The sequence below is a fragment of the Scardinius erythrophthalmus genome (genome assembly GCF_964197995.2).
Source record: "Scardinius erythrophthalmus genome assembly, chromosome: 7".
NCBI classification, from domain to species: domain Eukaryota; kingdom Metazoa; phylum Chordata; class Actinopteri; order Cypriniformes; family Leuciscidae; genus Scardinius; species Scardinius erythrophthalmus.
In genome coordinates this window covers 23,662,486-23,677,272 of record NC_138227.1, presented here as the reverse complement: position 1 = coordinate 23,677,272, position 14,787 = coordinate 23,662,486, and the positions used below count along the sequence as shown (strand labels likewise).

General features: G+C 35.2%; 1 protein-coding gene across 2 annotated transcripts in view; it reads right to left on the bottom strand.

The window, feature by feature from the left end:
• Positions 1-14,787, bottom strand: part of b3glcta (beta 3-glucosyltransferase a) — a 95,837-nt gene that overhangs the window by 19,620 nt on the left and 61,430 nt on the right. For both annotated transcript variants that reach the window (XM_081371272.1, XM_081371273.1), the window contains exons 5-9: positions 8,011-8,087; positions 6,803-6,914; positions 3,726-3,862; positions 3,303-3,366; positions 1,580-1,711 (exon numbers count right to left, since the gene is read on the bottom strand). In XM_081371272.1, the coding sequence (XP_081227398.1) occupies positions 1,580-1,711; positions 3,303-3,366; positions 3,726-3,862; positions 6,803-6,914; positions 8,011-8,087 (522 nt within the window). The remainder of the gene's footprint in view (positions 1-1,579; positions 1,712-3,302; positions 3,367-3,725; positions 3,863-6,802; positions 6,915-8,010; positions 8,088-14,787) is intronic.

Here is a 14,787-nt window from a genome sequence, read left to right as displayed (position 1 = left end):
TGTACAACATAAGAGAAATGAGTCTGATTCAAAGGGAAATCATACCAAATCCTGACTGACAAGAGGAGCTGGGGATGGAGGCGGGTAATTAGCTCTTGAGAAACGCGATAGCTGCTGATAATACTGAAGGAGCTTATTTATGAATACAGTGATAGGCGTCATATTCCTATAGGTAGACGTGGATCAGCTGAGAGTCAGCTGATGTGAGCTTGACTAACGCGAACAGCCAGAACTAACGTTATGCTTGATTTCTGTAGCGCAAAACTGATGATATAGCACGGTTTGATCTTTGGTTGACCAATCAGTGGAAATGGGCATTTAAAGGGTTAGTTCACCCAAAAATGAAAATTCTGTCAGTAATTACTCACCCTCATGTTGTTCCAACCGCGTAAGACCTTCATTCATCTTCGGAACACAAATTAAGATATTTTTGATTAAATCTGAGAGTTGTCTCACTCCTCCATAGGCTTTCAGAGGGACCGAAACTTGCTGGCCCAGAAAAGTTATTAAAGAGATCGTTAATATAGTCCAAGTGACTACAGTGGCTTAATCCTAAGTATATCAAGCGACGAGAATACTTTTTGTGCGCAAAAACAAACAAAAATAACGACTTTATTCCACTATTCATTTCCTTCTCTCTGGGCCTCGAAGTGTTTTTGCGCTGCGCGTCTGTGTTGCACGTCATCACACATCACACACATGACCAGCTTCGGCCAATTGTGAGCCTACGTGTAACACAGACGCGCTACGCAAAAACACTACGTGAACCAACTAGAGGCCCAGAGAGAAGGAAATGAATAGTGGAATAAAGTCGTTATTTTTGTTTGTTTTTGCGCACAAAAAGTATTCTCGTCGCTTGATAAACTTAAGATTGAGCCACTGTAGTCACTTGGACTATATTAACGATCTCTTTAATAACTTTTCTGGGCCAGCAAGTTTCAGTCCCTCTGAAAGCCTATGGAGGAGTGAGACAACTCTCAGATTTAATCAAAAATATCTTAATTTGTGTTCCGAAGATGAATGAAGGTCTTACGCGGTTGGAACAACATGAGGGTGAGTAATTACTGACAGAATTTTCATTTTTGGGTGAACTAACCCTTTAATTCTCACCCATGTAGAGATCGAATATTCAAGCGCTTTATGCATTTTGGTTTTATAGAGTATTATTTCGTTTTATTTATTGTGTGGCAATATAAAACAAAGTGTGATGAAAAAAAAAAAAAAAATCTGAAGAAACCCCCCCCCCCCACATGAGATTAGTTTATTTATGTTCATGAGAAGGGTCAGATAAATTAACGATTTCTTCGTTTTCCCATTTTGAAGAGAAAAACGAGAACAATTATACGAAGGTACACGAACCAAACCCTGACACTGAAACTCCATTTCATTTACCCATTTCGCAAACGGTTTTACCCAAAACTTATATCCAGCACGAATCAAATGAATCACTTATAGCAGTGTCCAGTCTCAACTTAAATCGTACCAGAAGGTTTGCACTTTCTCCCTTGTCAGCCTTCTCCACATGCTGATGAGGTGCGTGTGACAAGTGTGTTAAGCGCTCGATGTGGAGGTTACCTACACACAGTGGTGAATGGCTGCTGACAGTGGTGGCACAATATTGTGCTCTTGGATTTTGCTCTGGCAGCGTGCAAAGTTCTGGAACCCCTGTCAGTCGAGGTCCCTTTCCGTCCTCCCAGATGTATAGCGCCACCTGTAGGAGAGTAATAATAGAATTAAATGCAATTTAATCTATTATTACTCAAAGCACTTTACAAAAATATGATTAAATAAAAGAGAAATACATTAACATAAAAGAAATGCATTCATAAATGTGAAGTACATTCAGATATACAATACAAAAATAAAAACATGTTATCAAAACAATTCAAGAAGTAAATAGTTTAGAAGAAGATAGTTAGAAAGTAAAACAAATCAATCAATAAAGCTACACTAAAAAGTATGTTTTGAGGGAAGTGTATTAAAGATTATTATTATTATTTTCTATTTTTTTTTTTTGTCATTGTTTACAATCCTTTTTCCTGGTTTGCCTTATTAAGATTCCCCAATTTCCTTTGCCCAGCCCTAGTTGCAATCTCAGCCTTATATTCTAGTAATGGTTATGAACAGTCAAGCCAGACATATGCTCACCTACGCTCCATTTTACGACAAAATGCCTTCATTGCACGCAGTTCATCATTATACCAGGGAGCAGAACGTACAAAGGAAACAGTTCGTGATTTTTAAAGGAGCAAACGAGTTCAGGCCAGTCAAGAGAACTGAATTTAACATAGAAACTTTGTCCTCCAGTGCATCAGATGGAGAAAAACAACTTAAGGAAGAATCAATAGAATCAGTGAAATCAGAGAGCTCAATAGATCTCCATTAGCTATAGTTAATGATGCGAGAAGAGGAAATGTATATGTCAGGCAGTTCCATATTAAAAAAGATAGCCAATGATCAGACAGCCCTAAATCAGAGGTGGACAACGGAGACACAAATGAACCATTGAAATCACAAGGCCTTTGTTCTCTCAAATTTGAGACACAACAATGACTACAAATCTGCTAATTCCGATCAAAAGTCTGCCTTGGAGGCCTGCAGACTGTTGCTATGGCAGTAGTGAGGGGCGCAGAGACACTCCGAACATTTGTATGAGTTAAACTGAGGATAATTAAAAAGAATATTATCTGAATCTTTGTGCCATGTTTCAGTTTAGCACACAAGGTCCAGTTTTTCTTCTGTAATATTTAATATTTAAATTCTGATATCATTTTATTATATATTGAGCAAGGATGCATTATATTGATCAAAACATTTCTATTGAACTTTCTATTCATCACACAGCACAACTACTTTCAACATTGATAGTAATAAGAAATGTTTATTGAGCAGCATTTTAGAATTTATGAAGGATCATGTGACACTGGAGACTGGAGTAATGATGCTGAAAATTCAGCTTTGTAATCACAGGAATAAATGACTTTTTTTAAAAATATTATAAAACAGAAAAACAGTTTAAATTATAATAATATATCACAACATTACTGTAATTTTGATTTCAATGAAAAATGCAGCCTTGGTCAGCATAAGAGACTTTGAGCGATAGTGTAGGTAAAGTCTGCTAAACGTTAATATTCGCAGTATTCGTTTTGTTTCTAGAGTGATGGTTTTCCACTGTTTTAGTGCACTGTTTCTTAATGGACACTTTAATGTAATCTAAAATTAAAATGATAAAAAAATTTACATAATAATGTCAAGTGAGCCCATAGTCATCTCAAAATATACACCTTAAACATTCTTACCTCATGTTTTAGATCTATGGTGAAGTCTGATTTTAAAGGCTCATCTTCAATTTTGCTTGTCAACCTAAAATGTGAAATCACAGTAAAATTAGTGAACTACAAGGAAAATACCTTCTCAAACATAACATTTCTAATGGCAAAATGGTAATACCATGTAATAGTATATGAAGATGGTAATTTTTCAGTACCATAGTATAAATCTATAAAACTACCTGACATAATCTAAGATATAATCACTTTAACAATGCAAAGAATCCTGCTTTGAAAAACCTTTCAGCAAAATAGCATGAATAATAAAATGGAATAGTTTTTAGAATTTAACTTAAACCTAATCTATAACATCTAAAACATCATACTGGAAGACTTGATCCCTGGATCTGCTTTGAGACAGTTAGTCAGTTCAGCTGAGGGCAGCATTCAAACCTGTTAACAAGAGGGATACTAAGCGCCCATCCTGCAGAGAAGTCTGGGTACTCGAAAGCCACTGGGTTCTCAGAAAAGGCATAATGGTGGATGATGGTGGACTCTTCATCATGCAGTGCCTTGCCAAGAAACCACTCCTGAGGGCAAAACGTAAAGAGTAATGACACCATGATGGTCATCTCAGGCTAAATCACACCTTAACAGCTGCCACTGTGGGGGGCATTACAGTCTCAAACTTGTTAACTAACTTTTCATTCTTGTTTTTACAGTTAATCCGGCTCTGTACATAATATTGCCATAGGTTAATGATGATAATAATAATAAAGACAAAAGCAAACAAATGTAACAAATTTATTCCAAGAAAAGTTCTTACTTGTATTGTCACGTTGAATGCACTGCACAAGCGACTCATCATAATGTAGTTTACATTATGCATGGTGTTATTTTGAAAAGGGTCAGGTGAACAGATTTGAATGAAGTGGAAACCTGTGACAAGTCACTTGCTTAGTATGGCAGCTGTAACTGGCTTCCAATGTCAAATTTCATTAATATGAAAATTGTAAAAAACTTTTATATTACAGTATAACATATAATGTGGAAAATGGCAGGTGGCATATTTCAGGTGAAAAAGATTCACTCATTGAATTCTTTCCCTTCTTTACTCTCATATATGAAAAAAATAGGTTGAAGTAGTTGAGTTTTTGCTTGGTAGTGTGTATTTATATTATATGTGTTTATGTATTTTTTTTTTTTTTTCAGAATAACAACCGCAAATTACATGAATAATCACTTCTGGGCTATGATATATTTTGCGATTTAATGAGATTTCTATTAGGGGGTTGTTAAAATTGATTGATAAAGTAGCATCTTGGAGAATCTTTCAGTGCATACACAATACATCTTTTCACTTTTCCATGACAAGATGTAAATCAGCTTTCAGCATTAAGTGCTTTTACTATTGAGTAAGGCATTCAAAATAATTAATGTTGTCTAAAAAGTCTAAAAAACATTAAGGTTTCATTCATAATAGAAGTGGGTGGTGCCAATTCAAAATATATTGGTCATATATTTAAACAGCATCAGAGACTGACACCAAAGAAAATAAAAGGTTGTTATTTTTGGATTTATTATTATTTATTTATTTTTTGCAAAAAAAGTATTCTCGCAAGCTCTTTTGATTTCATCAAAAATATAATTTTTGTTCCAAAGATGAACGAAGGTCTTACGGATTTGAAACAACATGAGGGTATGTAGTTGATGACAGAAATGACATTTTGGGGTGAACTAATCCTTTAAATTCATGATGAACATGAATATCTACAGGAATAAGTATTCATCGAACAGCAAGATGGAATACACATAAGAAAACACTGTCCAGGGCTCCAGACTAACTTTTTTTATTAGGAGCGCTGTAGCCCCTGACTTAAAATTTTAGGAGCACAAGCAGAAAATTTAGGGGCGCACCTTAAATCATCTTACAATGCAATTATTCACATTTTCCCCCAAAATAACTGTATTACTGACAAATGCTTTGATAATAAATAGCCTTAACGTACAGAAAGTATGGTGCAGTTTTATTTTAAGATCACAGGCTCCAGACTAACATTTGAGGGCAGCGGCACTAAGTTCTACAGAAAGTATTTGGTAGCACTGTGGGATGACAAAGCACTGAGCTTAATTTGAGGTGTATAGATAAAGTTAACTTTAATTATTATCATTCATAATGTCTTAATAATTCAAAAGCAAAATGAGCGACAAAATAGATATTAGGGAGTGAAAATAGCCAATAAGCGTCCTCTGCAGCTATGTTTACAATAGTAATTTAATATTTTTTTCTTTTCTTTTTTTAAATAAGTGTGAGTTTTCCTACTTCTTGAAACTTTTAGTTTTATAAATAGGGACAATCTTTAAAGGATGAACAAAAAATGTTTTGGTCAACACATTAAAAATAACATTTAAATATGATATTATAGTTTTGAAGTGCTGGAAAAAGATGTGTAGGCTACTGTTATAACCACGATATACCATAGTTACAGTAAGTGGTGTTACTACATTAAATCCAAGATGAATGTTGCTGATCTGTGGACCTAAAGCCTTCTATAACTTGTTCGCTCATTGCACATGTTTCTCCTGGTTTCCATGTCAGCGCTGTTTGATCTGATATATGGTTTATAACAGAGAATTCTGCGTCAAATCTGAATGTTTCTCACTGGATCTCGCAGCAATGTTATTAATTCTGTCGCGAACTCAATGGATTTCTTCACTGGATCTCCACGATGTAACTGTTTCGCGTGATCGCGATCGGCCCGCGACTGGCGAGAGAAGCTCTGCGCTGTCTATTATTGGTTCGAACTATTAAACGGTCTATGAAGTAGAAATGAGTAGCGCAGCGCAGCGCAGTTTTTTTCATTTTATTTAATAACATGTCACGGAATACTCTGCTTGAGGCTGAGATGCGTTTTGTGTTTAAACTGCGAAGTGCCTGCAAACTTCTATTTCCCCGCAGTTCTGGGGTAGCGACTGCAACATTCGCAGCTTATGGAGTTCGTCACCTTACTTACAGTACCTCAACCAGCTGAATTTTCGTAGCCAGTCTTCCCGAAAATAGTGGGTTCAGGCCTTTATCATCATCCGACCGACTGTGTCTGTCCCATAGACTGTAAAAAAATAGGTCTGTCCGTGACATTGATATTTGTCTCCGTCTCCTTCCCACAGACGTTTAACTTACGCGCGCTCGCTTATCTCTAGGACCCTCCCCCTCCACACATTAGCCAGTTACAGTGGCCATTCCCTATTCTTCTCACACTCATTGGCCTGCTACACATTCCGGATTCTTTGACGCGCCCCTTCCACGTTTAACGTAAAAAAAAGAATAATTACTGGTCGCACATGTGCGACTGGATGTAAAATTCAGTCGCACATTCTCAAATTTTGGTCGCAAAATGCGACCATTTGGTCGCAGTCTGGAGCCCTGCTGTCAGCCTATTTTCACTCATAGGGACTGTGAGTACATCAAGTATAGTGCTAAACATGAATCCTGTGCAAATCACATTCAGCACATTATGAAAAGTTCTTACTTTTCTGCGGTCAAATTTTTTGAGGACTTTATTAAGTTTTTGGAGTTTCACTCTGGTGTCCTCCTCCAGAAACATGATCCAAGAAGAGTTCTTTCCAAACTGTGACGACAAGCTGAAGGGAAAAACATTCTGCATTATCAAAAGTTTTATAGAAACAAACCAGTTATTACAAACAGAAAACAAACATTCATAATCAGTCTGTGCATTAGTGGTGGAGATTTTTTAATTGTTTCTGCAAGTAACATTATTACAACGGTAGGTGGCGACAAGAGTCTTATGAATCAGTCACTGAATCGTTCAACAGATTTGTTCAAAAACCCAGATTCATTCAGTATGGAAACGTGTCTGTTTTACCAGTGAGTCACTGAATCATTCACTCAAACAATTTGTTCTGATTCAGTCAGGAATGAAATAAGAGGCTGCATCTGAAATCACATATTTCCATACTATACAGCAGGTGAAAAACAGTATGTGACAAAATAAGTTTGCCCAAATTCACAGTACTCATAAAAGAGTAGGGTAAAGTCCCCAGATGACTACCTACTTCCGTCGAGATTCTGAAGTGTGCATACAATGAACACTTTACTATCCCATGAGGCCACGGGAGAGGATTATGAATGGCACTGAAGCAACACAACTGACGCTGGTTGGTCACATGATAACAACAAAATGACGAATCTAGTACTGTATGTCCGGATTACATTCATACTACACACATTCATATACTTTTTAAGCACTCTCAAAGTCATTACTTGAGTTAATTACTTTTGCCTACTCAAATATGCGATTTCGAATGCAGCCAGTGACTGTCCTTGCAAGTGAGTCGCTGAATCTTTTACTCAATTGAATCATTCAAAGTACTGATTCATTCAGGGACAACTAGTGTGCGTTTCCAGGAGACGCACAAGAGTTGATTCTGCTGTGGCTTTTGAAACCATTTTATTTTGCAGAGTAAAAATACATAAAGTAACTGGCAAAAGTGAGTGTAAAATGTAACTCCTTATGAAATATTTATACTAATACTGTATAATATTAAAATATAACATCAATAATTAATGCTTATAGCAAAATCACAGCTGTATTGATATTCAATCAGTACTATCATTGAATTAACTCTAAGGAATAACCCAAGTAAAGCTCACTTCAACCTTTAACACTGAGATTTCACCATGCTGAATGTCTGTAATGTCAGTATTTACAGCACTTACTATGGCAGCAGTGGGAGAATGCTCCAGTCTCCCTCATTGTCTGACAGTGTGTGCAGGAGCAAGATGACAGGGGGACTCTGAAAGAGACAAACACTCTATTACAGCTACTGTCAGACGAAGAGAAAATGGGAAGAAACCACGAGAACTGCCAGCTATCAAGTGAGTTTATCTGATTTGAGACAGTAGTTTACTTTCAGGACAACAGCCAGCAAAATCATGGATGGACTTCAAAGAGAGAACAGAAAAGCGATCAGTTTAAGACACACACATTTTAATGTTTTTGAAAAAAGTGTTTTATCCTCACCAGGGCTGCATTTATTTGATCAAAAAAAGCCATAAAACAGTAGTATTGTGAAATATTATTTAAATAACGGTTATATATTTTTAGAATGTCATGTATTACAGTGAATTTTCAGCATCATTACTCCAGTTTTCAGGGTCACATGATCCTTCAGAAATCATTCTAATATGCTGATTTGCTGCTCAAGAAACATTTCTTATTATTATCAATGTAGAAATGAGTTGTGCTGCTTAATATTTTTTGTGGAAACCATGAAAACTTTTTTTCAGGATTATTTGATGAATATAATGATTTATTTGAAATATAAATAATTTAACATTATTGTTATTATTTATTAATTTACTGTCACTTTTAATAATTTTTAATCACTTTTAATAATTTAATGCATGCTTGCAGAATAAAAATTACTTTGGAAAAAAAATGACTCACCCCAAACTTTTGAACAGCATAGCGTTGGACATGACTATTCTCATTAAATTAGAATGATTATGGAGGATTAGATGATAGACTTCATTCATACGTTTAAATAGCCCTTAAGAGACTAAACTTGTGTAGTATATTCTGATATGGCTGCTAAATATACCGGTAGTTCCTACTGTAGATGCGTAACTCTGTTTAGGTGCTTATTAATATTAATATGAATCTTAAATCTTGAGATTAATCTGATATTGATAATAATTTAAAGCATATTACCCAATAATTTATTCTACTTCTATTGTTTCACGACTCATAAACTCCAACATCAGTTAATATACCAAAAACAAAACAAAAAAGATGTGCTACTTAAAATTGCTCGCTCACTTCACATTAGCCACACGTACTTACCTCACCCATATTTCAACCAAACTGTTGAATTTTAGTACACTTATAAGATTGCATAAATGAAGACAGAGCCTTATTGTACATATTTTTTTTAATCAGATTGCAGTCACAACGCTTTCTGTCCCTAATAATAGGAATCAATTGCAGAAAAAGCTGAAATTGGACAATTATATCATCAGGCTGTAAAGAATCATAACCTTGAGCTACAAAAGTGTTCTATATGCAATAAAAAAAGTTTGCAACATCCCTTCAAGAGTAACATTTTTATCCTAAGTCAATTCACATTTGTGATTTTTATAGGAGTGACAATGAATCAGATGAGGAGTGCTCAAGTTCAGTACCCCTTAATACATTCACAAATGTGCTCACAAAAACGTTATTCTTATCTCCAAAGAGACACACGAATGACTGAGAACTTTGAGACACCCATTGTGTCTTGATACAGCTCATTAGGATGCGACCAGAAAAAAGGGTTTGTGATCACACTGTGACTAAAGATGTTGAAAATGGGGGTCGGTGTGACCTTGCTACCTTATGTAACCACAGATGATTGCCCTGGCTCAATCACGAGGCAGCCAGAGACCAGAAAGCTGAGAAATTAGCACTTGATTCTTAGAAGTGTCTGATCTGTCTGTCCTATGTCATAGACATATAAGCAAAAAGAGACCAAAGCTTGCATTTAGCGAGTTCAATTACCTTAGTTTGTCCTTTCAATTCAAATTTTAACTCATTGGTAAAGAAATGGATTCTTTCTATCACCAAAAAAAGGTCCCTTTTGATTTAACGGTTCAATTATCAACCTTTGCACTATTCTTAGGGTGCCATTTTGTTTGTGGAAAATGTCTTTTAATCTAAACCTACTTTAATGTCAGGCTTTGGATGGAATATTGCCTTGAGAGAACATGGACGTTAAATGAAACAATTTGGTAAGACTGGCCATCTAAGCTTGGTCTAACAACTTGACTGATAGTTTCAAAAAAACACTTACATTGCATATATTAAATACGATTGCTAGCATCATGTTTTTGACCAGCAACAAAAAAATAACTACAGAAGAGAATGGTCAATATACCTATTAAGCTATTTTTTTTTTTTACGATTTGGGTACTTAATGTCATAAAATATACAAGCCAGCAGGTAGCATAAACAATATTTTAAAAGCTGCAAGTCAGGTCAAACTAATACAATTTATTATGAGGATGCATTTCAGTTGTGAGGTCAGGTTAATTTATCTAATGTTCTCTGCACATTCAGCCTGATTACCATAGAGACTGGGACAAACTTATTATATTGTAATGCTCTGCTAAAGAGTGCTCGTGTGTGTATCAGTGTAATTAATTAGGGCAAATTTAAGCTAATGGATGAAACTAATTACAGCTTCCCCACTGTCTGTAATGAATAACCAAGTTGTCTTTTCCAAGTCTTTTGCAATTATAGAACTCCTTCCACTACAACTTATATGAATCAGGAAGCGTTATAAGTTGAGAATAGACAAATATATTCTCTTTACTCACATTTTTTAAAATTTATACACAATTTAAGATTGAACTAAGGCTGTAATTATCTGCAAAGCAATGTAAATGACATCAACAAAAGGAAACAGTCCAGGTCCAGTGTTGTATAAAGTATCCAATTGTCATACTCAATAAAAGTACAGTTTTTGAAATTGACTTGAGTATAAGTTAAAGTTGCTCATAAAAAACACTTAAGTAAAAGCATTAAAGTAACTGATATTAAAAGTACTCAAGTATTAAAAGTACTCAAGTATTAAAAGTACAGGTACATTTTATAAATAATGGCACTGAGATGCTGTGTGATGTAAGAGTTATTAAAGGGATCGTCCACACCCACAAAAAAAATATAAATATAAATATAAAATAACATCATAATTTACTCACCTTCACTCTGTTCCAAACCTGTATGAATTTCTTCTGCAGAAAACTAAAGATATATTTTTTAAAAAACATTCTTTCCATAATGAAAGTGGTCCAAAACAATATAAAAACCCAGTGACTTTCATTGTATTGACCAAAACTAACTAACTAACTAACTAACTAACTAACTAACTAAATAAATAAATATATGTATTTTCCATATTATAAATGCATACATTAGGGTTAGTATTAGTAAACAATGGAATTTTGGGGTAAACTGTCACTTTTAACTCAAGAACTGAACAATTAAATGAGAGTGTCCTTCTACAAATGCACTGTGATAACAATACAACAAAATACTTTTTAGAGATAAAACTGCAGTAAGATGAATACATTTGTTCAGACAATGAGTTTGGTCTTAAAAACACAAGATGCAGGACATTGGAAATAAGGAGGCACAACGGTCAAAGATGTCCGGCATGTTTACTAAGCTTTTCATCACTACCAACTGCGAGAGAGTTCGGTCATATATCCTATGGCACATACATTTACAATCGTATCACACATAATCACAATTTCAAAATGTTTACTTAAGCCTAAAACATATGTACTTTGATAAACAGCGTCTTCAATTTAGATCACCAGTGGAGAGCCGTTGCGATTTGCTTGGTGTGCTTGTGCTTCTCAAAATTTATATTTGTGATTTGCGAAACAAATTGCTCACACCTTTTCGTGAACTAGTTTGACAAATTTAAAAGGAACCGAATTGCAAATATTGCTTTCTGTTATTTTTTGCACTTTTGCATTTGCAGCTGCAAATGTCACGAAAGGGTCTGGACAAATGTATTGGGGTAAACGTATCAATTTTCTCTTTAATATGTCAAGTAAAAGTAGAAGTCAACAAAATCATTTGTACTCAAGTACAAATATACAAAAACTGCACTTAAGTACTGTATGAAGTATTTGTACTTTGTTACTATACACCACTGTCCAGCTCATATCAGTTGCTGCCATATAGTTTGTAGACTTCTGTTCTGTGCCCTCTCAGGCCTTTAGAAATGAATAACTCAGTGTTTACAGACTGCTGGTCTTATTGAATTTGTTCTCTGCTGTAAACGCCTCCACTGTTCTGCTGCTTCAGCCCCCCAGTGGTGGAACAAACATCCCACAGCTTTTACAACATAACATTCATTGCTGGCTGCACACTGGGGTGTTAAAATGAGCAAGTGATCACTGTACAGTCACACAGGGCAAGAGTGATAAATCTGAAGTCTAATTTACACTAATAATACTGAAGCTGTCAGGGTTCACAGACCGACAGAGAGGGTGAGAATTGATGTGCACATCCATGTAGAGCATGTTGCATGAGTATTTCTCTGTGACGAATGTGTTAGGCCTCATGAGTCCAACTAAAGAGAAACAAATTGCTCCACTGAAACACGGATTAAGCATCAGAAATCAACTCTCTCATGTCTCAGACTAGTGCTGACATCTTGTGGCAATGCATAAAGCAGCAAGCTCTATTTTCCAACAAAGGTCTGACTCTGAAGGTAAGCTGTAACTTCCTTCAGAGGAACAGTGACGTTCCATATATCTCTGATGTTATCCAGTCTCATCTATATAAGCTCTCCTTTAGTGTATGGGCCCTTTTCACAGACTGTAATGACGCGTTTTAACACACAAAAAAAATATATATTTCATGTTTTCTCTTATTTACCGCTATAGAAGTTTACCCAACTATCACAACTTCCGCTTCTGAGAAACCTGGAAATGCGAAAAGGGTCCATTATTTAAAAAGACAGTTCCCCCCCAAATAATAATTCTGTTATTAATGACGTTCTTCTTTGGAACAAAAAATAAGATAAAAAATGACTTTTGTTTTGTTGTTTGTTTGTTTATACAATGAAATAAAAATAAAGCATAAAATATTAATTATAATTATATAAAAATACAATTACACAAATTCATATATAATATAATGTTTATTATTAAAAAGAAGAAAACGTTTAATTTAATAGATTATATTTTATAAATATTACATTTAATAATATAATATTTTATAATATTTGTATACTTCATTTTAAATTTAAAGTTTAAATAAAATAATTTTTTCAATAAAATAAATTAAACAATACACTGAAGGAAAACGTAATACGTATATATACAGTATAAAAAAGGCTAAATAAATACAATTAAACACCTTTTTTTGTTCATCTGGATAAAATTGACTCAAACTCTTGACAACATGTACATGGCCTAGTTCCTCATTCATTTATAATATGATCTTAAAGGCTGGGTAGACAATTTTATTTTATAAACACTTTCTGATTAAAACTCTCTACACATCTTGATAGCAATCAATACTAGAAGTGGTCTAAATATTAAAACATGTACATATATCTTTTGTGAAAGTCTCAGGACAAAAATGTTTTTCGGTCCGAATGCAATGATATGATGTTCTACCAGCCTGTCATTGTATGTATTTCCATCCCACCACGCACCTGCTTGCGCAGACATCACACGTCATCAGAGCATTCTGTAAGGCTACGCAGAGTTGAAGACAGACAGTTAGCCTTTTACAGTTCCTCCTGAACCAAAACAATGAGCCTATGCTGCATTCATGCAATGTAGAAACCGTAACTACGAGATGGCAACCCGTGACGTTCTCAGATTTATGTGTTTCCAAGTAAACAATATCAACGCCAAAATGAATCTGCAGCAGTCAGGTGGCACAAGTCAGAGCTCTGTAAGTTGTTTACATTCATTACTATTGTAATGTTATTTGCTTTGAGACATGAGGTAGTTTAATGCCATCTAAAGTCTTTGACGCTTTACAGACTCTGCTGTACACGTTGTGTTTTGAAGGAGGCATGGCTCTGAAGGGAGGGATCTTATACTTTCATAGGTAAAGGTACTTTCTTATACTTTCCTCTCTGAAATTGCCTACCCTACAATTAAAAAGTTAAAGTGGGATTTGATTGCATTGTTTATTAGTTTTTGTGTCCTTGTCTAAGGACAAAGGAAGTAGGTTTCATTGAATTTTATAAATCACCGAACCACCACTGACTAAAAATATCTGCATGGACATTGCATTTGAGAACAAAACTGACATATCTAAAATAATCTATGGATTTGCTGTTTGCTTGAGGGTGAGTGTTTTTAAAAAACTCAACTTTGTCACAAAAGCAGGAATTCTTAGACGAAGGTCCTGTTTGACAGCACTCTACTGAGTGAAGTGCAACTTTTTATGTGGTATCACACACTTTTGCACTTTCTGTAAATTGCACTGCATTTTTCCCCACTTCATTTGTGTTCACAAAGTGTTGCTAAAAGGCATCTAATCTGATATGAGAAAGATGAAAGAATATACAACACACTGTCGAACATCCATTGTACTGTACATCATTTAAAATTTTTGGCTAAGACGTTCTGCAAAAAGAAGAGCCTGAGAATGAAAGAAAGGAAGCAGAAGGGATATAGTGCAGGATAAGGGCGGTCTCTTAATCTGGTTTTGATTGGATCGGAGGGTGACAGCTCAGTGAACTGGTGCAGAGCTCGGAGGTTATTGCGGTTTGCCACTCCAGATTTTCAGAACAAGCAGTCGGAAAGAGTTTGTCTACAAAAGCTGTAAACTATCAGGTGAGGATGTGAGGGAAGGAAAAAATAGATTGCATTACACTTTCACTCTCAGAGGATGGTCGCCATGCTGAGAAATGAATCGAACACACTATCAAGGGTGGAATATTGAAGATGAACCCAACAGTTTCTCTCATTGAAATA